The sequence below is a fragment of the Hylobates moloch genome, unplaced genomic scaffold, assembly GCF_009828535.3.
Source record: "Hylobates moloch isolate HMO894 unplaced genomic scaffold, HMol_V3 SCAFFOLD_7, whole genome shotgun sequence".
NCBI lineage: Eukaryota > Metazoa > Chordata > Mammalia > Primates > Hylobatidae > Hylobates > Hylobates moloch.
In genome coordinates, this window is record NW_026652282.1 from 98,070,286 (window position 1) to 98,097,052 (window position 26,767).

At 34.0% G+C, this 26,767-nt stretch overlaps 1 protein-coding gene across 1 annotated transcript; it reads left to right on the forward strand.

Annotated features, from left to right (window-relative positions):
- Nucleotides 1-1,774: 1,774 nt before the first annotated feature.
- On the forward strand, nt 1,775-26,619 carry SLC6A14 (solute carrier family 6 member 14). The gene is made up of 14 exons (XM_032757503.2): nt 1,775-1,926; nt 2,959-3,124; nt 6,130-6,261; nt 7,840-8,001; nt 8,867-9,014; nt 10,142-10,274; nt 11,970-12,110; nt 16,654-16,882; nt 18,213-18,338; nt 19,485-19,603; nt 20,138-20,237; nt 20,518-20,627; nt 22,770-22,937; nt 23,970-26,619. The coding sequence occupies exons 1-14, from the start codon at nt 1,879-1,881 to the stop codon at nt 24,114-24,116; spliced, it is 1,929 nt and encodes a 642-aa protein (XP_032613394.1). The 5' UTR covers nt 1,775-1,878; the 3' UTR covers nt 24,117-26,619.
- The last annotated feature ends 148 nt before the right edge of the window (nt 26,620-26,767 follow it).

Consider the following 26,767-nt stretch of genomic DNA (forward strand, 5'->3'; position numbering starts at 1 on the left):
TTATCTTAAATTGTAGTTCCCATGATCCCCACGTGTGATGGAAGGGACCCGGTGGTATGTCATTGAAACATGGGGTGGTCACCCCCATGCTGTTCTCGTGATAGTGAGTAAATTCTCACAAGATCTGATGGTTATGTAAGGGACTTTTCTCCCTTTGCTTGGCACTTCTTTCTCCTGCTGCCATGTGAAGAAAGACGTGTTTGCTTTCCCTTCCACCATGATTGTAAGTTTCTCAAGGCCTCCCCAGCCACGTGGAACTGTGAATCAATTAAACCTCTTTCCTTTATAAATTACCCAGTCTCGAGCAATTCTTCATAGCAGCATGAGAACGAACTAATACACCTTGTATTCCTGTAATCTCTCTATCCTTAGGATTCTTGTCTTCTTTGTATTCCCTTGGTTACCAGTTGTTTGATGTGCCCCAAGGTTGGCTTCTTTCATTTATATGGGACTTTGATAGTTTAGTAAATGCTATTGGATTTGCTTTTTAGCTCATCCTTTTATAAGGAGGTTTATAAGCCCTTCTTGCTCCTCTCCCTTCTATGTTTCATCTTAGCCTTTAGGTCATACCAGTAGTGTACAGTACTAATAGGCACACCCTCATGCATTAGCACTCTCCCTCCCCCAATTCCCCATTGATACATGCACATGTGCACACACACACATGCACATCAGCCTTTGTTATGTTCAAGACAAAGTTAAATAAAACTTATTGATACTTTCCTTACTACCATCCTACATCCTTCATGGACTTTTCTCTACCTTACCTGCCAAGATTCCCCAGGGCATATTTCTATTGCAAGTGGAAAATTCTTGCAGTCAGTGGAGAACAAAGGAGCTGTACATAGGGTACAGAATTTGCCTATTTGCTCATTCCTCTGTGTGCATGAATTTGTGCTTTGCTTCATAGAACCACCATCACTATCTCTTACCTGGGCAGACTGAGTTTAAATCCTTTGAGTTTCCTGATGAAAAGGCATTCCATTGGTAAACAGCATTATAATAATTATTTCCTCCCTGGTCAAGCTGGGATGTTTCCTCATAGTTTACTTTCCAGGCCTCATCTTTCTTACAGAGTGTGCTCCTTTGTTAAGGTTAGAATTTCCCAGAAACCTGCTCAATAATTTGTTTGTGTTTGGCTTCTTTGAAATACCACACAAAGCAATCCCTGTAAAAGGCAAAGCTGTCCTGAAGGCTGAGAAAGGAGCCTGAGACATAGGCTCCAAGTTGCTCTTTTCAGGCAGAGCCAGCTGGGTAATCTTATCTCAGATGGCTGCTTTTCAAGGTGCCCAATTCAGGGGCTTTTCCACTGGCAGCAGCATTTGCCCCAGGGAATCAAGTGCTTTCTAGTTAGGGGCAAAACTTTGGGAAATCTGAGGACCCAGGGTGGTATGGTCTGTTCAGGAGAATTTTGGGGAACAGACTGGCCCCCTTCTCCCTCTAGCACTTGTGCAGATCAGCACTTGGCCCCAGAACAGAGACCAGACTGAGCGGCGAGGTTAGGAGGAAACAGGGGACCCAGGAAAGGAGGCTAGATTGCAAACGCACCTACACAGCTCTGAGTCAAAGGCTGTCAGTCATCTCGGCTCACACTGCTCTGCTCTCCAGCAGCCCAGCCCTTTCCCAGGCTGGGGCAGGAGATTGCTACATGTAGGCTTATCTGGGGAAAAACCAGAGCCTCACTTTAGTCCCTTCCGGTAATTGACACTACTGGACACCCAGGAGGGGGAGGAGAGAGCTTCTCTTCATAAATGGTCCCACCCCTGGGCAAGGTGGCTCACTCTGGCAGGTAGAAACAGGGGAGTGTGCACCTGCCACCAGTCAAGCTCAGCCAGACTGCAAGAGGAGGCAAGGCGGAGCCAGCCGAGGGAGTGAACCATGGACAAGTTGAAATGCCCGAGTTTCTTCAAGTGCAGGGAGAAGGAGGTAGGGGTCTGGGAGCTGCGGGAGGTGTGGAGGACCTGAGAGGGGAAAACTTAAGGGGGGTTGCTAGTCTCAGTTTTTGCTTTCTGTGGCTGTTCCTTGGGCTCCACACTTCTGTTCAACTATTAGGTGTGACTGAGATATACCTATAGAGTAGAGAAGAAAGAAAAGCTCCTACTCTCATAGCTAGAAGACTTAGGGCCACCTCATCCTCTGCCTTGGGAGTACCCACAAAATCCTGTTCTCTATCCCTCTCTTAACTGTGTCCATATGCTAGAGGAAAGTACAAAAGTACACTGTTCTTAATTGACCCAAGGAACCCTCCATACCCCAGAGAAGTGAGCAGGTTGGGAGAGAACCCCTGTCCCTTCTCTCCCTCCCAAGTGGAGAGGGAGCTACTTCATCTGGTGAGAGGAGAATTTGTCTCTGCATATTATTCTATGGCTTTTAGAAAGGCATTGATTTTAATCTGTAAGACAGAGAAAAGTTAAACTACCCTTAACTTGATACATCCAATACTATAAAGCCAGAAGAAAAGTTTATAGATTCTTGTTTTTTTTTTTTCCAGCAGACAGTACATTTGATCCTGCTCAAAGATCTGCTACAATATCAATAGTAATGACTTTATCTAATTCATCTTTAAGACTTTTGTATTTGAAGCCTGATTTGTCTGCTTTCATTTTTCCCTCACACCAGTGTGACAAAGACCTTTGTATTTCAAACCTGATTTGTCTGCTTTCATTTGTGTTTCACACTGGTGTCACATTTAACGTTTTTACCAAAATTTGGATAATCTTAGCTGATGGAGTAGTAAACATATCTACCTACAGAACTTTGCTCATTTTAAGAGGTAAATGTTGTAAAGTAAAAGCAGCTATCAGCAGAAATCTCTCCAACTTTGTAAAGCATTCCCCTCGGCTATGGTTTTCAGGGTTTTTTCCCCCATTTTCTGTTGCTCTATGGATTTGTGAAATTATGCTTCTGTGGAATTTGTAATGGTAGAAAGGCAAGCTGTTGATATTTTTTCTTCCCCAGAAAGTGTCGGCTTCATCAGAGAATTTCCATGTTGGTGAAAATGATGAGAATCAGGACCGTGGTAACTGGTCCAAAAAATCGGATTATCTTCTGTCTATGATTGGATACGCAGTGGGATTAGGAAATGTGTGGAGATTTCCATATCTGACCTACAACAATGGTGGAGGTATTCTATTTCACCCCCACCCTCTTACCCCCGCTTTTCCCTCCAGTTTTAAGTGTGGTTCTATATGGCCTCTGAGAATATTTTATGAGTTGAAGGAAGGCATATGATAGTTGATAGTTTGGGTTAGTGGGAGAATGAGAAACAAGCATATTGAGTTTATTATTAGTCTGAGCTACTAGCTCAAGTTAGAAAGCTAGTTTCACAAAATCCTCAGGTATAAACTTGATAAAAAGCTTTATTTTTAGCTCTTCTAAGCTTCTGATTTGAGATCTCACGTAATCTTCAACTATGACATACTTTTCCTAATTTATGCATATTTCTGTGATAATCTGTTCAAACTCAGGTTGTGCTTTGCTTAATTTATAGCTGAATCAGAAATAAGCAGAAAAATAAGTTCTATTGAGAAGCTCAAATAAATTATTTGCTTAAATAAAATAATGCATTACATTTTGGTGATTTAAGTGTGGAAAGAGATGATTAAAAAGTAATTAAAGGTTTAGTATTTTAAGCTGCAATATTGAGTTACATGTATTCCAAATCGGACTGACTACGTAGAAGATCCTTCTAAAATGAAATAATTTAGTTCAAGGATTGTTGTTTTATTCCTGCAAAAAACCACTGTTTATACCTTGTAGATCATTAGGGTAGACTCAATTAGAAAAAAGGAGAGAAAAATAACTTTGAGGTGACACACAAAGGGAAACAAAATGAATTGCACAATTCTCTAGTAATGTCCAAACAACTTTTCACTTACACCATATTTTATTTACTTGTAATTACAGGTTCTATTAGAAGTATAGAGGTGACATGCCCCTATATTTCATAACTGGGTACCAGTGAGACTGTGCCACTATAATTATTTTTCTTAGTATAATAGGATTTTGTGTGGTGATATTTCAATCATATTTCTTGTTAATTGGTTACATTATTCACAGTGGTCTTCAGAGACTTAAGAAAGGAGCTCTGTTTATTAAACAGTTTCAGTGTCAGTAGCATGAATTCCCCTATCTAGAAGCTGGGTCATTTAGTTGTCTTGTTATCAAATATTAGCTGGAAAATGCATCAGAAATCACAGTTTTATTTCCGTCTATGTCCTAAGGTCCAGTGTGGTAAAGAGAAGCATTCTGGATCATTTTGAGCCTCTTGTAACTCACGTTTAGAAAAAGAAATTCCCTGTGCCTCGACATCATACATAGGCCCAGTAATTGCCACAAATTTCTAGGAACTATATTAAACTAGTTTTAATAGAAACTTTTAAAATATAGCCAAAACATAAATAATAATATTAATTGTATGCTGTTATCTTTTTCACCATTTCCTCTAAAATTTAATATGCCATATTGGCTTTCAATTTTTTATAATAACATCATTTGGGTAATAGATGATCTAGGCACTCTCAATCCTTCTTTTGTCCAAGAGTAGAAGAGGAAAATGAAATTAAAATTTGTTAAATGCGAATTAGGTTTAAAAATATGGTCAGGTTTGAAAAGTCGTTTCTAAAATCTGCAAATATTTTTATCTGTATGTTCTTTTTAACAGTTTATTAAAGAGAAGTGTCATACCACTTTAAGGTCTAGGTCTGAAGTATTGACAATTTGTGGCTATATTAACTATATTAACAGTTTATCATCTATGGATAGTATTAATAATAAAATAATCTAATAGGTGAAAAGTCAGGTATAACACTGAAGAAAATAATCTTTTTTAACGAAAAATACCTGTTCACACTCGGCTGATAAAGCTTGCTTATTGTTGCAGTTAAACAGTTGTATTTTTTTCTTCATATTTGTCATTCATAGGACTTAAACTTCTATTAGTCATAGTAAAGATGGTATGTACATTGCAACATCTATACAAACATATTTTTCCCTATGGTCTAGTGACTTTCAGGGTTAGTATTAAAATAAGTCACTTACCTATGAATAAATAACAAGTTCTTTATAGACTCGCTTTTAGTAGAATGTATTTTGAGAGTTGAAAAAAAGTTATTCCTAGGTATGATGTTACAGTATCATAATATGAAAAATACTTGAGGCAAAACGGTAACATCAGTAAATTAAATGTATATAATCTGAAAACCCATTGTTATCCACTGATCCCCACATTCTTTATTAAACTTTGCCAATACTTCTGGAATGTTTTATTAAGAAGTTTAATATTCTGCCCTTGCGTCAACCTATAATTTGGCAAAACTTCTAATGAAAAATACTATGCCCCAAAAGTGGAAAAAAAGAAAAAGGAAAATGCTAAAAGGTTAAAAGGATGGGGGAGGTGAATTGTCTAGTGTGGAAGAATTATTCCTTATGAAATTGAAAGTTAACTACAAGTATTTCTCAAAAGTTCAGAGTCTTCAAACAAAACCAATACATTTTGTATTAACATTGAGTGAAGAACCTTGTGACTCTTTGGAGAATAATAAACTTAATTGCAATAGCTTACACTCTGAGCCACATTAGCATTTTTACCCCAAGTCTTAAAAATAGACCATTTATTTTTAAAGGAGAAAGGAGGATAACCAATGTTGAACATGGGCTATGTACCTGGCATTTTGGCAAGTGTTTTCACATAGGCCCTGTATTTGAACCCTTATGACAAACTGAGTTGGCATTGTTCTCCCCTTTTATAAGGAATCCAAGATTCAGATGTTAGGCAAATTGCTGGAGGTCACATAACTGGTAAATGGTCTAGCCAGGATTTCAACCTAGGTTTATCTGGCTCCAATGCCTGGGATCGCTCAATTCCTCTGGCTTACTTTTTATACTCTATCGTTTTTAATAATCACAACAGCCTCATTAGGTAATACTAGCACCCCCATTTCATAGATGAGAAATCCAAGGTTTAAAGAATCAACTATTTATTCATAGAAAGCAGTGAATTTTAGGCCCAAACCCAGCACACTTTGATTCCACTATATCAGGATGCTTTTAAAATGTTATGCTGGTTGTCAAAGTGCCATCAAGACTTTGAGCTGTAATAGAGCTTTGGTTCTTTCTCACCCTTTTTAGGCGCCTTCTTGATACCTTATGCAATTATGCTAGCATTGGCTGGTTTACCTTTGTTCTTTCTGGAGTGTTCACTGGGACAATTTGCTAGCTTAGGTCCAGTTTCAGTTTGGAGGATTCTTCCATTGTTTCAAGGTTGGTATTAAAGCATTTTCTTCACCATAGTTATTTGTATATTTGTGCATATAGCTACTTTCACTGTGAGGAACAAAAAATTGCTTAAAATTCTGACAATTTAAGGCAAAGAAAACATGCATTATTGTTGTTTTGCTGTACAGTTTGCCACTGCAGAATTTAAAAAATCAAATGTTTTTAATTCTGTTTATCATGGGCTGCAGAAATGGGAAGGGTTAGAAAGCACACTAAAGACGGTTAGAAGGGTGTCATTATTTTCCTATTTTTGCCCTGTGAATTCTTTTGGCACATAGTCTCATGCTGTAATTTAAAGGCTCTAACTTTTTTCTACTTCATATGTAGTTTTTGTCTTACTGCCTTTGCATATCCTTTACAATGCCTCATTCAGAAAAGTTGACGAGTAGGTCACTATTTTTTTTCTTGGATGCTCTTAATAGAATAGGACACTGGTAAAGCTTAAAAATGCCTTGTTATTAAACATCAAACTACCTCTTTTGACTGAAGATTAAATATCATTTTGGTATGTGCTAGCTGCTGAAAATTATTTGTTTTCAATGCAACATCAAAAATAAATTCATAGTGAGATGAATAGAATATTGTTCTGGAAGAGTGGAGAAACTACCTTAAAACTAAAAGCTAGTTTTAAGCATTGGAGTTACATTCAGCAAGCGAAACTGCATTTTGAAACTACCTAGTTAAGGAAACTTTGGATATTTAAATTCAGATTGTTACTGAATTATTTAATTTTCTTTACACATAGTTGTAGATATATGTACACCATCCCTCCAGGTCATTATTTTATAGGCTTCATTTTCTACTTTCCAAAATGTTGATTTATAGATGAATATTGTATGGGTCAGTGAGTAAATAAGATATGAGCTTTGAATTTTTTTTTTTGTCTAAAGAATGTCGACTTTGCATGATCTGACAAGAATTTGCAGGCTTAACAAGAAAAAGTAATAAACATGGGTTTTTCTTTATGTGAATTTGATGTGCTTACCACAAGTCTTCTGGCCTTGGCCTTAATACCCTTTCTAACCAACTGAGAAACTGCATCAGAAAGCCAATCATAAAATTAAATTTAAATTTAGAAGAAAATTACTCAGACAGCATTAGCCCCTACTCTCCCAGAAAGAAAAAGGAAAAAAGTAATTTAAAAGTCTTTATTTATTTAGAGACAGAGTCTCACTCTGATGCCCAGGCTGGAGTGCAGTGGTGGATCTCGGCTCACAGCAACCTCCGCCTCCCAAGGTCAAGCAATTCTCCTGCCTCAGCCTCCCCAGTAGCTGGAACTACAGGCATGCACCACCATGCCTGGCTAATTTTTGTATTTTCAGTAGAGACAGGGTTTCACCATGTTGGCCAGGCTGGTCTCGAACTCCTGACCTCAAGTGATCTGCCCTCCTCAGCCTTGAAAAGTACTAGGATTATAGGCATGAGCCACCGCACCCTGCCTGAAACAGTCTTTTTTATTTTAAAATAGATTTTGTGGTAATTGAGATACAGCTTTTTTATGAATTAGCAAAGTAAATTTCACTTGAGTTTGGTTTTTATTTTAATTGTTCTTTTTTCTTCCAGGTGTGGGAATTACAATGGTCCTGATATCCATTTTTGTGACCATCTATTACAATGTCATAATTGCCTATAGTCTTTACTACATGTTTGCTTCTTTTCAAAGTGAACTACCATGGAAAAATTGTTCTTCGTGGTCAGATGAAAACTGTAGCAGATCACCAATAGGTAAAATTTGTCAGCCCCCAAATAGTTCTTTTACATATATTTTTTTATAAGCTTGAAGGGTCAAATCATGCTCTAAGCAACTTAGGTACAATTTTAAATGTTCCAAAGGTCACTGGTGAAAGCAGAAGATAGCATATATAATCAGAAAAATGATTAATACAATGTATTAATCTCTGAGAGCAGTCAGGAAGGCTAAATCATGCCTAAGAGTACTTCTTCCAGGCCTAAGTCTTGGGCAGGAGAGGAGAAACTGAGAAAATGATAAAGGGAGAAAAGTGCTATCTAGGATAGTTGTGTGTGTCTCAGGAGACAGTAGGTGTTGTTCATGTCATATGTTGCTAATCTTTGGGATAATGTACCATCCATGTCATAGGCTATTACCATTTTAATTATGTATGTATATCAGAGGATAAATTTATAAATATTTAATGCTTCTGAGAAGTTTAAAGGCCTTAATTTGTCTATATACATAGGTTGGATAGGTAAATCCACATACAAGTTTGTTAGAGCACTAAACCTCAACTGAAACAACTGTTACTCTATACCAATTATAGAGTTGTGACTATAAATACAATTGTTGTATTTTAAATACAATTATTTAAATACAATTATTTAATAGTTGTTACTATAAATACAATCACAGCTTAAAAGGGCAGACAGTTTTGTAATCCCTCCTAGTTTAGTAGAAAAGATTTTAAGATGCTGAATGTACACAGCTTATTCCATCTGTAAGATTTCTACTCCACTTTTTTCAAGTAACAATTTTGATGATAATTTAAATATTTTACCATTAAACCTTTTTTTTAGGAAAGTAATCTTCTAAAACTAAGTACATGTCTGTGTCTATATTTTTTATCATCTTTAGTAACTCACTGTAATGTGAGTACAGTGAATAAAGGACTACAGGAGATCATCCAAATGAATAAAAGCTGGGTAGACATCAACAATTTTACCTGCATCAATGGCAGTGAAATTTATCAGCCAGGGCAGCTTCCCAGTGAACAATATTGGGAGTAAGTATACTAGATGATTTACTTTTAAGCAGATGTTCTCTTAAAATTTGTACAAAACAACAAAACATTAATCAACTGCTTCCCTAACTCACAGAAATAGAAAAAGGAAAATCAGGACAAATTATATTTCATTTAACTCAAATGTCTACCTATCCCAGGTGATTAGTAGTTACCTGCAAAATTAGCTCATAGTCAGCAATGTGTCTTTTATAAATTAGTTATTAAATGGGCACAACACTGTAATTTATGAAGTGCTTATTAGCTATGAGTTAGGAAATTGCTTTGAAGAAAACACATACAAATTTTAGACTACAATGATCAAGTTGTAACGATAAATAGTTGGGTGATGAGTAATATTGCTATTTAAAAAAGTGTAATTCTTCAGCAGTTTTGTTTACAATTGTCATTATATGGTAAGAATAGATATGTAGTGTTATATTTACTTTTATTAATTTCAAATGATCTCTCTACTTAACTCTATATCTATCCATTACTCTTACCTAATATTGTTTACTCTACTGCTAAATGACCTCTTCTTCATTCACTGTTAATGACCTTTGTAACTCTTTTAAACTTTGGATCTTCAAATGTTCTCAAACTTCAAGCTTAGAAATAAGATCCTAGATCCATGCATGTACCTAGTGAGAATCTTGGAATTTTACAGAAAGTCTGTGGAAAAGGCGTGAATAACAGGATCATTTGAGTTTGATGATATCTATAAGTATGGAATGAGGAAATATTTAATATAATTTTAAATGTTTTCCTCATTATTTTAACATGAGAAAATACTGTAATAGTAAAATAATCTGACATAAAGTAAATTTCTTTACATAAAGGATCTTGAAATAGAGGAAAGTAATAGCTAAAAGAATCAGTAGATCTTTTATTCTATGGTTTGAAACTTTGGATTGGCTGTGGTTAACTGAAGTTCAGAGCCTGGCCATTTAATGAACTATCTGTGTCCTTCATATTGATAGTATCTATCAATAAAGGCTCGCCGAACTTCGATATATTAATAAGATACAATATTCATGAAGCTTCCACCTGGATAAATGGTATTACAAAATTCAATGTATTTTCTTTAAGTCAAGTGATTCTGTGATCATAAAATGGCTTATGTGTTTCAGTAAAGTGGCGCTCCAACGGTCAAGTGGAATGAATGAGACTGGAGTAATTGTGTGGTATTTAGCACTTTGTCTTCTTCTGGCTTGGCTCATAGTTGGAGCAGCACTATTTAAAGGAATCAAATCATCTGGCAAGGTAACTTGAAAAACACATTAGATAGTGATATAGCGGCTTTCCAATTTCATGGTAGTTCAATATCAAGCATTATCAAAAGCACGTTTTTTTTTTTCTATAATGGGAGCATTCAAATGTGTGAAAAGCTTTCTAAATAGTCTGTGAAAAGCTGTCTAAATAGTCTGTGAAAAGCTTTCTAAATAGTCATTTTAAGCTCTAAGTAAATACATAGGATCTCTGTTATTGCTAAATACAAAACAAACAAAATAAAAACTGGTACTAGAGATGCACATTTCCTAAAAACATTGACCCTTTTAGCTGATAGAGCATTCTGAAGCATAAGAGTATATTATTAAATTTTCTATCCTACTATATAAAGAAGCATCTTGAATGGAATCATATATTGCAATGTATGGTTTGGAAAGTCAGATCCTTGTTCTATAGAGTAATAGTACCAGGAATCCCCTAGTCGGAGAGAGAGAGAGAGAGAGAGAAATGTGTGTGTTTGTGTGTGTGCGTGTGTGTGTATATACACACAAACTATGTATTCATTCTCTTAAAGATTGCCAAAATGGACACACAACTTTTTCTCTCAGTGAACGGGCCTCTTCTGAAAAACATTCTGTTATATTTTCCCACTTCATTGTTTACTTTTATAAACTTTCAGAGAGAATAATGGTAATTTAAGAGAACAACATGAAATTTTCTCTGTGAACAGTTACACAATACCCAGAAAAAAATGTCTATGTGTTTTTAACTAGTCAACGGATATTTCCTTAAAGGTGGAGGACAGGAATAACTGGGGATCTTGTCTTTGTATTCTCAGTACAATATCTAGCACATTCTGTTAATGTTAAGTTGTGATGAGACATGCTGTTACATCACAAAAATACTGTGAATATCACAAATCCAGTGAAAACTTTCCAAAATGTTTTAGTTCCACATTTTTTAAACCCTTGGTTTCCTTTTGATGTTAATATTGAAAGAGTCCATTAAAGGCCATTTACCCAGGTGATTAATTTTTATTGGTCTCTGAATGACTTGTTTAAATCATCTTCTTGGGTGTATTATAAAACATAGGACATCTATGGATCAAGGAAATCATCCTCATTAAGGCAAAGCTGGTCTCAAAGGCAATCTGCTCATCTGGAACCATGTGTTATCTAGTACAGAAGCAGTGCACTTGTATGTATGCTATCAAACTCTCTTAATGGTAGCTGTAAGGATAACAGTAACAAGTGTCCAGTATTCACTTCAATATGCTTTTCTGGGATTTGAACATCTGCTAGGAAATATTTTCCTTTTCTTTGAAGACTGAATATATATTCACCAATGCAGGGTTTAAATCATTTCTCTCCTCACCTCAATGCAGTAATTTACTGAGAGAAGACATTCAGTCTCCTCAGACATGTATAAGGATATATTTATCAGAGCAATCCATTTAGATCCCAAGTTATCACTGCTGATGTATTATTTATTTACAGAATAAACCTGGGAAATGTGGATTAATACATCGAATTATTTTTGAAATGGATGATTTGAGAGTAGTGAGGACACAAATAAGAAATTATGCTAACTTTGGTGTATCATCAGACCCTATGAAATCCCCTGTACTTTATTTAATTAATCTCAACTGGCTAATAATTTTACTTGTATACAGTTATACATCATGATTTTAAAAATAACTTACTAATTTTTGGTTACTTTTCTTTGTAGGTGGTATATTTTACAGCTCTTTTCCCCTATGTGGTCCTACTCATCCTGTTAGTACGAGGTGCAACTCTGGAGGGTGCTTCAAAAGGCATTTCATACTACATTGGAGCACAGTCAAATTTTACAAAACTTAGGGAAGCTGAGGTGAGTCTTAATTTGAATTTCAAATTATCTGGGGAGATAAATCTTAAAAGTAAATGCCAAACATCTTTGGTTCCATATGAATATCATAATGTAATAGCTTGAAAAATAATATACAGTTAAATTTATTAGTTTCTATCCACTAGGATGTCTGACCTAGCTAATATTTAACATGCCATTAATATTCTTTTATTGATGGTGAGATAATTTTTAGAAATAGGATTTTTAAAGTCATTTTTTATTCACATAAACTGAATCTATTTGACCAACAAAATTTCGGGATTATTAATCTGAAAAACAATATTTCATGCATAAATACCTGCAAGTTGATGATTGAGGCTATGTGATTTATTGGATAAACTCAGACTAGCTTTAGAGATTACTGTTGAAAGTTTAATAGTCTAATATACATTTTAGTTTTCTTCAAAATTTAATATTCGCAAAATATTATCAAATTTTGTCTAGTGAATTGTGAAGTTGAAACATAAATTTGACATGGATTAAGCATTCCAAAATTGTTACTTATGCCAAAAACTTAAACATGTGCCATGAATAAGAATTGGGTAACCCTATTTCAACTTTACCTTCAGATAATGGCTGAATGTATCACTGGCATGTAACATCTTTTAAAATTTGACTGCTGAGAGTATTAACAGAAAGTGTACTACGGATAGTATGCTTCTATTAGTATGGTCTAGAATGCTTTCACTTTTTTTTTTTTGAGACAGAGTCTCACTCTGTTGCCCAGGTTGGAATGCAATGGCACAATCTCTGCTCACTGCAAACTCTGCCTCCCAGGTTCAAGCAATTCTCCTGACTCAGCCGCCCAAGTAGCTGGGATTACAGGTGTGTGCCACCACACCCGGCTAATTTTTTGTATTTTTAGTAGAGACAGCGTTTCATCATGTTGGCCAGCCTGGTCTCAAGCTCCTGACCTCAGGCGATCCACCTGCCTTGGCCTCCCAAAGTGCTGGGATTACAGGTGTGAGCCACCGCACCCAGCCCTTTCACTTTTTTACTAGTCACATCACATTCTTAGCACACATTAAGCTTCTGTTCAACTAAAAATCTGTAATTTTATGTTGAAATCAAGAGAGACTATGTTAATATTATCTGCCATACTACTAGTACTATTCAAAATGGATATTAGTTTGCTATAGTATTCTTCATGAAACTCATGCTAATTTCCAGCCATTGCTGTTTTCTTTTCTAAATACTTACAAGAGGATGTGTAATTATTTCTTGTAAATTTCTTTTGTAAGCAGTGCCAAATTTATTAGCTTTTAGTTGTGGAAATCTGTCATTAATTTACAATTACCTTTCTGAAAACTGAAATGCCAATCTTTGGTCTCTGGTTACCTTTTTTTGTGCTCAATAATTTCTACTCAATGATTAATCACATAGCTGTAACTTATTTTAGATCTCTGGAATTTTATTATTATAGTCTTGGAGATCAATATACTTTGATGTGTCCACAGGACATCTTAATTTGTTCCTGCATTTATCTTGGGCCTCACTCTTTTTATCCCTGTTGGTTAATCTCTTCCTAATTTGAAGACCATTTTGGATGGTGAATAAGAAACAAATAAAATGGAACTTAGCATTCATCACCTTCTCCATGTTAGGTTATTGAACAAGTTACATTATGTTAATGCACTTGGAAATAGTAAGATTTTATATAAATATGAGCTAATGTACAATTATTTCAATTATTTCTGTTATATTATACTATCTTGTTAGAGTTGCAACATTTTCCCTAAGAAGTAGATTCACCATTTTCTTTGAAACTCATGACTTTGAGCCTAGTTAAAAATCCCCTTTGATATTCTTTTAGTGGCTTTTGCAAGCCTAAGATATCTGGGTTTTGTAGTTCCTTGAAATCATTCTGAAAAATTTATATGACACTTTTATATTGGTCTGTGTTTCAGTGACTCTAACATCTTTTAAAACTCAGAGTGAAACCTAAAGCTCCTTGTGAGACAATTTCATTTTCTCACCCCTCTACTCTCCAATACAACATGACCCAACTCCTTCTTTTTGGGGTTTGCTGGCAATGACAATTGTTTTTCTTAGATTTTTTTTTTTATTCCTCACAATATATATTCTAAACATGGAATCATAATCAGGTTTCTTTCCTTTCCTTTGAATATCTGAACTTCATTGAGATCTCCAGGAGAGTAGAGAACCACACAAATTTATAGATAGAGGAGTCTTCAGCAATGCAGAGATTATTTTTCTAACTCCCTCATTTTACAGTGAGGAAACTAAGACTTACATAGATTCAATTTTAGCCAATTGTACACAGCCAATTAATAAAGTTTGAATTAAGATTTCCTAATCCCTAATGTAATAATCTTGTATATTGGTATGAGATTAATAGATATGGAGATTAAAACTATGTTTGGAATTTCTCTTCACTTTTGTTTGCAACCTAGCTACACATCATGGTATTCAGTAGCATTCTTACACAACACAGGACTGCCACACCCACTTCCAGCTCCCGTGTCACACAGGCACATGTAATGTATCAAGTAAAAGAAGCTCAGAGACCAACATGAGCATGCTGTTCATCTGTTAATATGGGCAATGACCAAAGAAAAAAGAGGACATTTTATTTCTAACACAATTTTCTAAAATATAAGTGAAATAACCATGATCTATCCCAAAAGAGTTTTCTATGAAACTTGAAAACTGATTCTAAAGTTTATTTGAAAAAGAAAAAGGCCAAAACCCCAAGGTGTATCTGAAGTGAAGAGGACTTGTCTTATCAGATATGAAACAATATTTATAATGCTGTACTAATTAAAATAGTGAGGTGTTAGCATAGGTATAAATATATAGACCAGTGGAACAGGATAATAGTCTCAGAAATAAATTAAAAACAAATGGAACTTGGTATGTGGCAGAGGTGGCAATGCAGATCTATAAGGAAAGGGATGATAATCCAATTGATAGAATTGATATCCAATTGATATCTAATTGATTTAATTGATAATATCAATTATCCTTGAACAATTGATATCACATTTAGGAAACAACATCAGTTGGAAATTTCACATATCATTCACATATCACATATATTGATATGCACAATATCAATTTTAGGTGAACTGAAAATTTAACAATATAGGCAAAGCTTGAATTCCTTTAGAAGAAAATATAGAACTGTACCTTTATAACCTTGGGCTAAGCCGTTTTTTAAAAGTAATAGAGATCAAGGATAATACCTATAGTCAAAGATGGATACCTTCAGCTACAGTAAACCAACAACAAAAACTTTGGTTCATCAAAGGACACAATGTTAAAAGGTAAACAAAATTAACCCGCAAATTTTGGAGGAAAAAAAATCAACATGTATAATAGTCAAAAGATTAGATTCCAAATTACATCAAGGATTTTAAAAACCGAGTAAGACAGCCCAAACCCAAAACTGGCAAAAGACATGGCCGGGAATTTCACAGAAAAAAACAAATCACATGGAAAATGAAGTATTCGCAAGTAGGTGGAGGAATGGGAACCCTCACAGCCAGCTGGTGGGAGTGCAAAATGGTACAACCCTTTAGAGAACAATTTGGCAAGATTTAGTAGAAGGGAGGAATGCATATACTTTTCGACATCACAGTTCCACACCTACATAAGGGGAATGTACAAGAATGTTTACAGCTCCATAATAGCAACATACCGAATGATCTAAATGTCCATCAACAGGAGAAAGGATAAATTGTGACATATGCAGTGTGGCAATAAAGAAGTAGAAAAGGGCCAGGTGCGGTTGCTCACGCCTGTAATCCCAGTACTTTGGGAGGCCAAGGTGGTCAGATACCTGAGGTCAGGAATTCGAGACCAGTCTGGCCAACATGGTGAAACCCCGTCTCTACTAAAAATACAAAAAAATTAGCCGGGTGTGGTGGTGCATGCCTGTAATCCCAGCTACTTGGGAGGCTGAGGCACAAGAATTGCTTGAACCTGTCAGGCGGAGATTACAGTGAGCCAAGATTTCACCACTGCACTCCAGCCTGGATGACAGAGCGAGACTCTGTCTCAAAAACAAAAACAAACAAACAAAAAAGAAGTGGAAAAGAATGATTAAAACTACATATATTTAATTTAACCAAATGAATTTGCTTATATTCTTTCACTTTTGAATTACAAAGTGGACATTTTATATAGTTCAACTTGATGATGGATAAATCTCACACTACCTAATAAAAAATGGCACGTTGTATATGTTTACATGCATTAAGATAACTTTTCTATAAATTCCAAAACAAAACATTCAAATCTAAGTGTAAAGAAGAACAAAGAAATTATGAACACCAAAGTCAGGATAGCAATTGCCACTGGTGGGTAGAAGGGTGATAATGATGAGGAAGGGGTACAAAAAGGATTTAAAAGACTGCAACATTTTATTTCTTAAGCTGAGTAGTGGGCATTTGGGTGTTCATTTCATTGTTATTAATAATATATTCATTTGCTTATGTGAAATATTTACACAAATAAAAAATTGAGTATATGTTTTAAAATATTAAATTATTTTCTCTTATAGGTATGGAAAGATGCTGCCACTCAGATATTTTACTCCCTTTCAGTGGCGTGGGGTGGCCTAGTTGCTCTATCATCTTACAATAAGTTCAAAAACAACTGCTTCTCTGATGCCATTGTAGTTTGTTTGACAAACTGTCTCACTAGTGTGTTTGCTGGATTTGCTATTTTTTCTATATTGGGACACATGGCCCATATATCTGGAAAGGAAGTTTCTCAAGTTGTAAAATCAGGTATATAATACTATATATTATCAACTCTGATTAATTCAATGTATCTCACTTATGAAACTCCAATAGAATTTATAGGAATTTACTCAACACAGTCATGATTTAGAATATTGAATTTTCTTCCTCATTTCATCTTATATAATTTTGTTGCTGTAACAATATAATAATTCTTAGATTATCTATGTAAACAAGAGTATATTAGGGAAATATTGCTGAAGAAGATAGGATGTTTAATTTCGTTTAGTTCTTGCTAAGCACTTTCCATGCATTATAAAAGAAAGAAAATGTGTATACAAATTCCCTCTGTACAATTATACTATTGGGTTTGAATTTTTAAAACACATGAACATCATATAGGTGAGAAAGTCAAGTGACTTTGAGTTTCCAGTTGTGTCTAGCTTTAAAGGAATCTTAGTGAACTCCTTAACTTTACAGATATTAGCTAGGGATGCTTAATTATCTGACTACAGATTCTGGGGGAAAAATACTAGGATTGTTTTAAGTAGGGATGCTTCATAAAAATTTTATTTATAGTTAGTATCATATGATGGAAAGACTGGTGATTCATAACAGAATGTCAAGGATCTTGTAGATTATCTAGTGTCCAGTTCCTCATTTACAGAGAAGTGGATTGATACACAGTAATGTCATATATGTCTTGCAGAAGGTCAAATATTTAGGAAGTGACAGAGCCTAGACTAAAAGCTAATTTTAATGAATCCCAAGTTAGTCCTCCGGGAAGTCGAAGAAACTTAAAAATACTTAAAACTGAGGATCACATAATAGAACTGGCACAAAATTAAAAAGCATCAAATGGAAAACAAGATTTAATTTATAGTTTCATTACATATGATTTTGCATATATGCATATAGTGATACTGGGTAAACATTTAGAGAGAAGGTTAAAAACAAAAGTTAGTTCGTAAATATAGTTCTTTAATAGTGCAATTGTTTTAGAACATCTAGGCTAAGATCATGTGAACTAATTAACGTTTCTGGAATTTAAGACAGTTTTTATTCTTTGTCAATCTTAAAAAATAAGATAAGTTAAATAAAACTATTAAAAGAATTAAAATTTCTTATGTGAGGAATGTACCATTTACATTACAGTCTATTTGCTACCTTAATTCATGTCACATGTTCACATTATCACATCACAAAACAACCAAATTAAATATTGTAAAAAGGGAATGTGAAATAGTTGGTAAAAAAAATTTATGTCATGGATTGTGTTGCCAAATAAGATGAGATTTTTCTAATATCTTATGTTTTAAATATTTAAATATGTGAATTATCTTGGTAACTAATTTATAATATCATACATTTTTCGTAGGTTTTGATTTGGCATTCATTGCCTATCCAGAGGCTCTAGCCCAACTCCCAGGTGGTCCATTTTGGTCCATATTATTTTTTTTCATGCTTTTAACTTTGGGTCTCGATTCTCAGTTTGCTTCAATTGGTAAGTAATACTTCCTCTACTTGAAAACAAGGTGCTTTTATTGCCCCTATTACCCCCTCTAGCTGTTAATCTCAGAATGATCTTTCTGAAAGTTGTTTTAAATAAAATTTAAATACAGAAAAATACTTGACACTCAAAAGGAATACACATTAATATTTTATCATACTTGTTTCAGATATTTTAAGAAAATAAACTGTTACAGGTGAATTTGAAGTCCTCTTTCTTTTCCTAATACAATCATATTTTTTTCTAGAAGCAACTCTTACCATAGATTGTGTATGTTATTCTGTCCATGTTTATATACATTTTATTTGTGTCTGTACATATCATATACATTTTTAAATTTGCACATAAATGTGAAGTTTCATAGCATACATATGACTCTGAAAGTTGTTTTTGCATTGATTATGAATCCCATTGATACACAGGCATATAGATCTAATTAAATCACAATCTCTTTGTTGCCATAATAATGGGCATATGAATGATATACAATTTTTAAAAAATTACACACACTGCTGCAATGATCATCCTTGCACATACTTCTATGCACACATAGGGATTTACCTAGGTTATATGACTAGAGAAATTCTGAAACAATTTTCATCCTACCACTCTCTCACATACAATATTTTCAGTTTACTCTGTTTATAGGATAAAATCCAGACTTTTCTGGTTGACTTTCGAAGTCTTTGAAAATCTCAAACATATTTTCTGATGTTTTCATTCTCACATCCTTCTACTCTTAGCCAGTTCCCTATTTCATGAACACATTTATTTCTTAACCTAGAATCCTTTCTGTTTCCACACCACTGATTCAAATATTTACCTTATTTAAAAGTCCTACTAGAATTCTTCCTTTTAGACTAATTCAGCTCACAGGAGACTGTTACCTTACAGTTGCTATCGATGAAAAATCATATAAAGCAGACTAAAAACAACAAATAGAGCTGCATTTGATTTTCATCAGAACCAAGTGGTGACTGCCAAAAGAAAAAACCCTGTGGGTTTTTAAAAGCAAGGAACAGGGCTCAGAGTCTATTTTCAACATATATTTGTAAATTTGATCAACATACATTGAATTCTGTGGTTAACAGTATTGGCAAGTAAGTTGACATATAACATGTCATTTCTCCCCCTCTGAAGAAACGATCACAACAACAATTCAAGATTTATTTCCCAAAGTGATGAAGAAAATGAGGCTTCCCATAACTTTGGGCTGCTGCTTGGTTTTGTTTCTCCTTGGTCTCATCTGTGTGACTCAGGTATACTACAGCATTTTTTTTCATAGAAACATATTAGTTGGAACATGCTTTATAACCTAACTAAAGAAACCAAAGCTTAAGAGGATGCTTAGTGACAAGTCCAGGTCTGACTTGGATCAAGGTTTTCTGGGTTTTAGCCCATTTTTCTCCATTATTACTTTTATAGAAAGTCTATTTTGCAGATGAGGAGGCCGAATAATGGACAGTTACCTCAGTTACAATAAGATTACAGACTTTAAACACATACTACGTTTCGCACAGCCACTTCAGAACATACAGACATTGCATACCATTCTGATAATCAACAAGTTTAAGTGCTTATTTTCTTTCCAGTGACTCAGTATAGATTGAAAGATTTTTGAGATATTTAAAGTCACATTTGGGTTTACATTTGAAACATTGCTTTTCACATTTTAGCAGAAGGGAAACTAAGGAGCATATGTCAAGATCAAATTAATAGATTCAATTTGAATATCCCATCAATCATAAAAACAATTAAAATATACTTAGAAGTAATTAATATTTTTTTGTTAGGCTGGAATTTACTGGGTTCATCTGATTGACCACTTCTGTGCTGGATGGGGCATTTTAATTGCAGCTATACTGGAGCTAGTTGGAATCATCTGGATTTATGGTAAATAGTAACTATAAAATTATTTTCCAGTTTTATTAAAATAGTTTAGTTTGATTCATTTTCATTATATTTACCTAATTATACTATTAATTTTTATACTATTATAATAGCAAAGTACAATATACTGCACAAAATTATGTTATGAAAAAATATAATTACAGGTGTATGATTCATTGTTGTGGTAGAGAAAAATGTTTAAACACAGAAAGATCATTGATGCCACAATGGTTACTGGAAGAAAATATTAGCAAGCGCTCAATGTACTCTTTGTTTTCTTTAGGAGGGAACAGATTCATTGAGGATATAGAAATGATGATTGGAGCAAAGAGGTGGATGTTCTGGCTATGGTGGAGAGCTTGCTGGTTTGTAATTACGCCTATCCTTTTGATTGTAAGTAATAATATACCATGAACTTGGTTTCAATAATACATACATTCCAAGATAAACTTAATAATTCACATTGAAGACAAAAGGCAAATTAATTTTATAAATGAATGATTTTCAAGTTTTGCAGTATTTATGGCTGGTGCCTCCAAGTTGCCTAAATTAAAATGCCTTTGCAGTATTATTTTGAGGCCATCAGTTTAAACATTTACCATTTGAGAAAATAAACAGGTTTGTATAGATGTAAAAGTTATCAATAATTTAAAATCTATCAATAGAAAAAATGAAAATAAAACATGAATTTGCTCATTCCCTAAAAAAATATGTTGAGCCATCAATAATATTCCTAACCTCTCTGCCAGGCACAGAAAAAACAAAGATGCATAAGGCCCAGATCCTGTCTTCAAAGAATTCAGTTTAAATATACTGACTGCTGAGAAACAACAGTCATATTTTAATTCATATTTTATCTCTTAATGAGGGAGGTATTTGGCAGATGATAGTAAAAGAAACTTACCTGTGTCAATAGGGGCAATGGTTTATGTTAATAAATTCAACAATTAATACTATTTAGAAGTTGAGGTAAAGCAAAAGTATGTCTTACTCCAGAGACATAACTTATCAACTTAAAATGTTCAAATAACATTTCAGGACAGTAAATGGCTGAGCACCAAAATAAACACTACACAGGAGGGAGAATGATTATGGACTAGAAATAATGGTGGTGGGGTGAGGCAGTGTCAAAGCTTCATAGATTTATTTTGGTTTTCATTGCCTTCATGCTTCAAAGGTTTTCCTAGAAAAGGCCATTAAGTAATTCTATGCAGGATTTCCTTCAGATCTAAAGTATCACATTCGTTTGTAGAGAGTATTACATTTTTTTTTTTAACATTATGAGATCACTTTCAAAAGCTGAGCAGTTTGGAACAAGATCATGGTAAATTAAAATATTTGGATATTCCATATTTTTGCTAAATGATTTTGAAAATGACACTAAATATTTTTATTTGACAAGTCTCCATAATAAAGTAACCCCCCTTGTCAACTTAGAAGGTCTAGCTGGATCTCTTAACAAGCTAATATTCAATGATTACATAAGTTTGACACCTGAATTTAATTTAAAATGCAAAAGTATTACATATGAAATGATTTACATTGCCATCTATTTTTTATAAAGTCATGTGTATTGGACTCCACTATCCCTCATCCATTCTTTTGTAGTTATGTACATTCATAGTAACTGCAAAATATATTTAAATTACTGTAATTAAATTAATAGAGCTAAGCCATTTAATTTTAAAATTAAACATAGATCTATTTATTATTTTCTCGCTGATTTTAATAAAACAAAAACAGCTAAATTTAAGGAAACTCCTCAATAATTATTGGGTTTTGTTTTGTATTGCTTTACCAATTTCTAATTAATTAGTTTTAATGCTTCAACATTTCGGGTTTATTTTAACTTGGCCTTATAATGTGTTCATCTTTAACATTCAGATTTGACTGTATTGCCTAAACAGATATTGAGGGTTTTTTTGTTTGTTTTTTGTTTTTCCCTCAGTAAGATGCTGCAAGTGAAATGTGCTTTGGTAAATGCTCACCAATAGTGTGTGTAAATGCATGTGTGTTTTTGATGTGTCAAAAGGGGATCTTTGTGCGGTGGCAAAGAATAGAAGCAACTCCTAAGCAAGGAGAAAAGCATGCCCACTAAGGTGTACTTCACATTCTCATTGTATTAATCTATATGCTGGCATGTAGATTTAATCTATGGCACAGAATAAAACCATGCTATTATAAATCAAAGTGAAAAGCTCAATAACAGAAAATTTCAGATATTATTTTACTTTCAATCTGATATATGATCAAGTATTTTATTGAAATATATGTTGAACAAGTATTTGGATTTATAAATATATGATGGTATTAATTTTGGAAAAATTTATTCAAAGTAAAAATAAAAGTTATATATTTTGGTTCATTCCATATTGTTATCTTCTGGCTTGTTACCTGATTATTTCAATTATTTGAATATATTTTCATATTAATTATTTTTGATAAATCACATCTGAGGAACAGAATCAAATTGCTAATCATCAGTGCAATAAAGTCTAACCTTTAGCTTTGTCTTTGCATATTTAACTTTGACAGGCAATATTTATCTGGTCATTGGTGCAATTTCATAGACCTAATTATGGTGCAATTTCATATCCTGACTGGGGAGTTGCTTTAGGCTGGTGTATGATTATTTTCTGCATTATTTGGATTCCAATTATGGCTATCATAAAAATAATTCAGGCTAAAGGAAACATCTTTCAAGTGAGTGCATTAAAGTTGTTTATACTTTATACAAAGTAGTTATGATCAAAATGGAGATTAATTTACTCACATGGTGGTAATATGAGATTATATGAAATACAATTAATTACTCCTTCCTCTTGGCTACTTCTATGCCTGACACAGTCATCTGTTAGTAGTGCACAACATGGTATTATATTATGTATATATTTGCTGTGTTTCTCTATGCTAGACTATAAGCTCCTGGTGGGGAAAGTCGGGTCTTATTTGTTGCTGTACCTCTGGCCTTGCTACCGTGCTTAGCATATGACAGCTATGATATCTATACCTATGTTGAGTTGTCCCTGAAGATGTCACAAAGCAAATGACCTGTTTGCTTTATATCCATAGTCACTACTTTTAAACCTCATCTGGCTATAATATACATCCTAATAGTGTTTTTATACTGGAATAAGCCTGGTAAATATCTTCAACCCAATCTAGAGCCTGAGTCATCCCTCTTCTATGGAGGTCTAGGGGTATGAAGTTCATTATGACATCTCAGTAGGACAATGAAAAAGTAGGCTTAGCAGCCTTAGATTTAAATAAATTCCTAAGTCCATACAACAATGGATCCAAATCAATGGTTTGATCCTGGAACTCCCATTTCCTTTGTTCTTGAAACACATCCCAGGTATACACTGGTTTAGATCCTCAGCTCGTCCTCATCCTAAGGCCAGGATGGAAATGTCTTATTCAGTGAAGGTACAGAGTAGTTACTCTGTTACTCTAATGGGTTCACACACCTTGTTTTGAAATCATTTACATGCTCAGTTATTTTGGTTTAGTAGTTAATATACTTCAAATAACAACTAGCTACATTTGATTATACCTTTTTCTTGGTAAACTGTGCATTATTAAGAATTTAGATAATCACTTTTTAGTTTTCTATGATTCTTATTTTTCATTAGTAGAGAAAAAATAATTTAAAGGAAAGTACAGTTCAATATTTGCTTGTTTACAGATTGTGGCACTTAAATTCCAAGACAATGATTTTTTGCTTTTGCATTTCAGCGCCTTATAAGCTGCTGCAGACCAGCTTCTAACTGGGGTCCATACCTGGAACAACATCGTGGGGAAAGATATAAAGGCATGGTAGATCCCAAAAAAGAGGCTGACCATGAAATACCTACTGTTAGTGGCAGCAGAAAACCAGAATGATATCTCATTGAAAAAAAAATATGATTGTATAATGTGATTGTTTTTAGAATGGGGGAAACTTATTTATTTGTATGTTAACTGAATAGGAAAATGTACATACTATGTTCATGATAGTGTGATTTTTTTTCACATTTAAGCAGGAATGCAATATAAAAATGTGAATCTCTTAATTCTCAGCCATGTGCTTATTATATTTCTTTTTAGATTGTCTATCTGTATAACACACACACACACACCTAACAGTCTCTATTTCACAATTATATTTTTGTAAATAGTATATGCATTTTTAATACATTGGAGGCTTTATTTTGAGCTAATTTCTTAGAGAATAGTTATATTTTCAATTACACAAGTTTAAAAATATTATTTACTTGTATTATCTTAATATACAATCTTTCTTTTCTACAAATATGAGTGGGAAATAAATCAGTACATTTAAAAGAAAGTGTTAAAACTGAAGGCCTCACTTAATAAGAAACGTGATAAATATATGGACAAATGGACTATATATACTATAAGAGGACTGTAGTTTAATACTTTTTACCCAAATATGTTTAAAAACTTCGTGCATTTGTTACAGCTCATGTTTTCTATATGAACTTAGTCATTAATGTTCTTTATAAAAAGTGAAATAAGATGGAAAAATAAGGATCCTACAGCCAGTAAGTGATAAATCTAGAAAATTGAGTTTTGAGTACCTCTTTTCCCATATACAATCTTCCTTCCTTAGGTAATTTGGAAGAAAACTATGACCCATTTAATTTCTATTGTGTTTCACAAAATTAAGTGTTGTTCATTATACTCTCTGAAATATAGGTTTAATTTCAAATAGAATATGGACTTAAATGTTAATGAGAAAATGGCTTTAATCAATTCTAGCATTTTATTACTGTAATACAGGGCTGATAGAGTGATTTTGTCTTATATGAATAAGTTACTACTTACAGGTGATAACTTACATACTATTGGAAGATAAACTTGTCAAACTTGTCAAGAATGAGGAAAGCCAAATTAGAAAATCCTATGTCCTAGTTTCCTTACCAAGGATAATTAAATAGATCACTAAGAGCTTTATATATTGATTATACATTGTTGACAACTGATTTAAGCATCATAGCCTGTGATGATAAACACTGCCTATATGTGTAAAGAACTTTTCATCAATTCTTAAATTTCTTAACCTAGGCTTCAGGGAACATATGAAACCAAAATTATATGGAACATTTTCTGTGTGTACATGTACATGCATTTTTCTAGGGAGAGAGTCCGTAGGTTTATCAGAATATCAAGGAAAACTGTGACCCAAAGAAGTTTAGAACCACATACACTGCTGCTGGCTTTTTGTGCTTGGCAAATGAGTGACAATAGAAGAAATAATTTTTCTTACACATTTTAAAACGTTTTCTCTTCCTTATGATTGAAGATGAAAGGAGTAAGAAATTAAGGCATTTGTTTAATTTATACTGGTAATTTATTTAGCGGGGAGGGGACATGAAGGTAGGTAAATAGGTAGGCCTCTAATTGAACCACCTCTCTAAGTTATGTATGTATATATAAGCTGAAATCGTGTTTGACATTCTGAGGGTTTTCTTTTTCTTTTTCCTTTTTTTTTTTTTTTTGGTGGGGGGCTGGGGGTCAGAGTCTCATTCTGTTGCCCAGGCTGGAGTGCAGTGGCATGATCCCAGCTCACTGCAACCTCTGCCTTCTGGATTCAAGTGATTCTCCTGCCTCAGCCTCCTGAGTAGGTGGGACTACAGGTGCCCACCACCACACCAGCTAATTTTTGTATTTTTAGTAGAGGCGAGGTTTCCCCATGTTGGCCGGGCTGGTCTCGAACTCCCGACCTCAAGTGATCTGTCTACCTCGGCCTCCTGAAGTGCGAGATTACAGGTGTGAGCCACCGTGTCCAGCCCATTCTGAGGGTTTTCTTTGAAGACAGGTCAAATGCTGTTAGTAAGTTTCAAGAGATTGTTAATTCCTTAGTTATACCAGATTTTATAAAATATTTGAGAATAGATGGCTAACAAAAGGTTAGAAATACTTTTCCTTAATTTTAATCCACATTATGTTACATGCATTCTACCACTACGTTTTGGTGCTATTTAAGGTGTGCAATTTTCTATAGGTGACTTTTGCAATTCAGGGAAGATTTGGGCATTTTAAATGAAAGAATATCTAATTGGGGGAAGTGTGAAGGGAAAGAAATTCTTTTCAAAAGCTGACCACAAAGAGTAGTTAAAAGTTTTTGTCACTATCTTCACAAGTGTGTAAAGCACAGATCTTAACAGAGTGCTTGGCATATTGCAGGGTGCTCAGCGGTGGTTTTTATTATTATTACTCAGATTCAACAGTGGCAAGAAACATCATTCTACATGATGGAAAACATTTCCACCAAATCCCACTTACTTTAATGCGAACTTGGAGATAATTTATGGTATTGTATTGTAAACCATTAATGAAAACTTTTTCACAGTTGAGTGAAATTAAAATCACTATATCTCAACTAGTCGTTTACTGTCACTTTTTTATTGTTAAGAAACTTTTGAACTGTTTTTCTTTCTCTATTGTGCTTCCATTCCTTCCCCAGTAAGTATATTTTAGCCATATGTAATCAATTACTTAAAGTATAAATAAGAAACTTGGTAAGTATT

Coding starts and splice junctions, on each gene's coding strand:
- SLC6A14 (XM_032757503.2), top strand. CDS start 1,879: ATGGACAAGTTGAAATGCCCGAGTTTCTTCAAGTGCAGGGAGAAGGAG. Junction 3,125..6,129: donor GACCTACAACAATGGTGGAG/GTATTCTATTTC, acceptor CACCCTTTTTAG/GCGCCTTCTTGATACCTTAT. Junction 10,275..11,969: donor GAATCAAATCATCTGGCAAG/GTAACTTGAAAA, acceptor TTTTCTTTGTAG/GTGGTATATTTTACAGCTCT.